General features: G+C 46.0%; 1 protein-coding gene across 1 annotated transcript; it reads left to right on the top strand.

Annotated features, from left to right (window-relative positions):
• Nucleotides 1–2,375: 2,375 nt before the first annotated feature.
• On the top strand, nt 2,376–3,194 carry LOC134623827 (uncharacterized protein DDB_G0271670-like; the record flags this gene model as incomplete). The annotated part of the gene is made up of 1 exon (XM_063468841.1): nt 2,376–3,194. A coding segment is annotated over one exon (471 nt), but the record flags the coding sequence as incomplete, so codon positions are not given.
• Nucleotides 3,195–3,551: the final 357 nt, after the last annotated feature.

The raw sequence follows: 3,551 nt of genomic DNA on the forward strand, positions 1-3,551 counted from the left end.
TTAGCCCTCAGCAACATAGCAGACAAAGTTGGATCAGCCTGCTGCATTTGTCTGATGTTTGTAGGTACTGAAAAACCTAAAGGCATATCTGGAGCAGCCTGAACTGATGTGTTTCCAACAGTGTGTTGAAATTTTTCACGTCTTCTTTGACTGCGTGGCTTCCGAGACTTCCCGGGTTCTGTCTCTAGTTCAGCCTCAAAGAAGGGTAAAGCACTGAGGGTTGCATAATGCTCATCCTGGTTTTTAGTTTGAGCCCTTGTTATAGCAACATTACACTCCTGCACTTCTCTCAACAAATCATAGATGACTGGCAGATCCTCCCCAAGAACTACAGGATAGGGCAGACTATCAGCTACACCAACCTTTAACAGATAGGATGTCCCCCGCACTTCAATAAACAGATCAGCAGTAGGGTATGGTCTTTCATCACCATGTATACAGCAAACTGATATGGTTTCAGAGGGGCATGTGCGGTCATTTGACACATATTTCCTGTGTACCAAAGTCTGTGTGCTGCCAGTATCTATTAAAGCATTCATTTCTTGTCCATTAATCTTAACTGTGGTGATTTGACTGCTTTCTCTCAGATTTACAGTTTTTCTCAATTGCTAAAACACATTTCTTGAAACTACGCCTCATATCCGCACAACAGTAAACACAAATCCATAACATCTCACTCAATTCCCCAAACATCATATTTCAAGGTCAAAATGAAGCTCTACACCCAAAACTATTCACTCCTGCTGAAAAACCGAACTTTGCCCTCAGACATCAAACACAAGCCCTCAAAAACACACACACTACAACAGAGTTTTGCACACTGGTACAATTAATTCAAAACAATAGTTCCAAAACAATTAGGTTGCTTATGGTTCTCCCCTTCAAAACTCTTGTCACATGATAAACACAAAAGACGCAACCAATGTATGTACAGTGGCACATTGTCATTCATGTACTATACAGTACAACACACACCAGAAACATTATCCCACCACAGCATCTTGTCTTTGGTCTGGGTCAGGCCAGAGAATCTCATCCACATCACAGGCTATATTGGCCCCAGCCAGGCAGCGGGGGTAAAATCCTCTTGCATGCCTGATCCACCCCTGGCATGCATCTACTGATATGTCTAGGCAGGCCTCTTCCATGGCCTGAAGGAGGTGAACACGGACATAAGGTTCTCGGTCATACACTTTCCACCGCCATGCCGAAAATAACTCCTCTATCGGGTTTAGAAAGGGGGAGTATGCAGGCAGAAAGACATTAAAAAACCTTGGGTTATTGGTAAACCAGTCACGAACCAGAGCAGCGCGATGGAAGCTGACGTTATCCCACACAACAACGTAGTGAGGCTGCTCTGGCTGTGCTGGTGTTCCCTGTAGTCCAGCTGGAACATATGTTGTCTTAAACCATCAAGAAAAGCAAGGAGAAGCATAGTGTTATAGGGTCCTAGTACGGCATGACGGTGGAGTACCCCTCGTTGGCTGATGGCTGCGCACATAGTGACATTCCCCCCACGCTGACCAGGGACATTTACAATAGCCCGATGGCCAATTATGTTCCTCCCCCTTTTCCTTCTTTTGGTCAGGTTAAAACCTGCCTCATCCACAAAGATTATTTCATGGGGAACAGGCCGTCCTTCAATCTCAAAGATTCTCTGCAAAACACATAACACAGTAGAGTCAATCGGTACCCTGAACCAAAGTTCAAGAGTGCTGAAATGGCAGCATAAACTGCCATGCTGTGATGGTACACAATACCTTATACAGTATCAAAACTCATACCTGAACATATTCCACACGTTGGTTTTTCACTCTGTCAGAGTTTCGTTCGAAAGGGACTCGGTATGCCTGTTTCATCCGGAATTGATTCTTTCGGCGGATGCGGTCAATTGTGAAGAGGCTGATGGCATTTATGCCTCGAAAAAGATGATCATCCTCAATCACTCTCCTTTGAATCTCTTGCAGGCGGATTACATTATTTGCAATTACCATGTTTACAAGTTCCCTCTCTTGCTCCTCCGACAAAAGCCTTAACCTGCCTCCACCAGGTGGTCGTCTCTGTGTCCTACAAAAATAGAAGCACTCATTACTGTAACTGTCACACATTCATTTTACAGGAAAATAATGGAAACATACTGAAACTCAAGACACATAAATTCAGTAACTTAAACGTTACTGTACAAAGCAGTCTTACTGCAAGTACACCTACCTGTTTTCCTCCCTGAAGGTTCTGATGATGGAGGCAACAGTGAAGCGACTCAAATTTGGTTGTACTCGTTGCCCAGCCTCCCTCATAGTCATCCCATGGACAAGGACATGGTCAACTAAAGTGGCTCGAATTTCATCCGAGACTGACTGTCTTCGTGCCCTTGCTCTTCCCCTTCCTTGTCGCCGTCGTTCTCCACCTCCACCTCCTTCACCACCTCCACCTCCTCCTCCTCTTCCACCACGTCCTCCTCCTTCACCACGTCCTCTTTCTCCACCTCCTCCTCCTCCTCCACCACGTCCTCCTCTTTCTCCACCACGTCCTCCTCTTTCTCCACCACGTCCTCCTCTTTCTCCACCACGTCCTCCTCTTTCTCCACCACGTCCTCCTCTTTCTCCACCACGTCCTCCTCTTTCTCCACCACGTCCTCCTCTTTCTCCACCACGTCCTCCTCTTTCACCACGTCCTCTTTCTCCACCACGTCCTCCTCCTTCACCACGTCCTCCTCCTTCATCACGTCCTCCTCCTTCATCACGTCCTCCTCTTTCACCACGTCCTCCTCCTTCACCACGTCCTCTTTCTCCACCACGTCCTCTTCCTTTGCATCTCTTTGGATCCATTGTTTCAAACCTGAATGAGCTGACTTTGGCCCTTTTATCTATCCATCGCAGGTTCTGATTGGTGTGTGCTAAATTTTGACTCCTAGTGTTTCCACCTGGTTAATTGTGTGCTAATTGGGCTCAAGCTATGCTGACTTACGTTAACATTATTGCATGCTAGTGCTTTCTACATGACTACATGGTGTAAGCACTGTAAAATGTAGGGATTTGTGTGTAGAGTTTTGCAGTACCAGTTCACCAAATTTGAGTCATGTGTCAAAGCAGGGAATAGTGTTTATAGTTCAGGGAAATGGGTGAGCTTTTTGACCAATAGCGTTTATGGTTTTGAAATTTTAGTTTAGAGGCCTGGTTATAGTGTTTAAGCAATCGAGAAAAACTGTAATATCCACATTCTGATGAGGCACAAAACACATCTGAGATAATTTGCTTTGATTATTAGGACACATGGGCTTAGTGTGACCTTCCTGTCCACAAAGGTAGCACACTGGTGGCCTTTTACCTGGCTTTGAGATATTCGGAGGCTGGTTTTCCCTTGTAAAGGGCTTACCCACACCCGTCGCTGACCTCTGAGGATGCTGAGGGGGTTGCGACCGATGTGAATCTCTGGCGGCCTTCCATGCACTGTTGCTCCATGGCTGACTCTTAATTCGGGCAGCAACAAACACATCAGCCAGGGTGGCGGCCTCTGCAGCAGATTTTGGATTATGCTCCTTAATCCAGACC

The sequence above is a fragment of the Pelmatolapia mariae genome, linkage group LG3_W (genome assembly GCF_036321145.2).
Source record: "Pelmatolapia mariae isolate MD_Pm_ZW linkage group LG3_W, Pm_UMD_F_2, whole genome shotgun sequence".
In the NCBI taxonomy this organism is placed as follows: domain Eukaryota; kingdom Metazoa; phylum Chordata; class Actinopteri; order Cichliformes; family Cichlidae; genus Pelmatolapia; species Pelmatolapia mariae.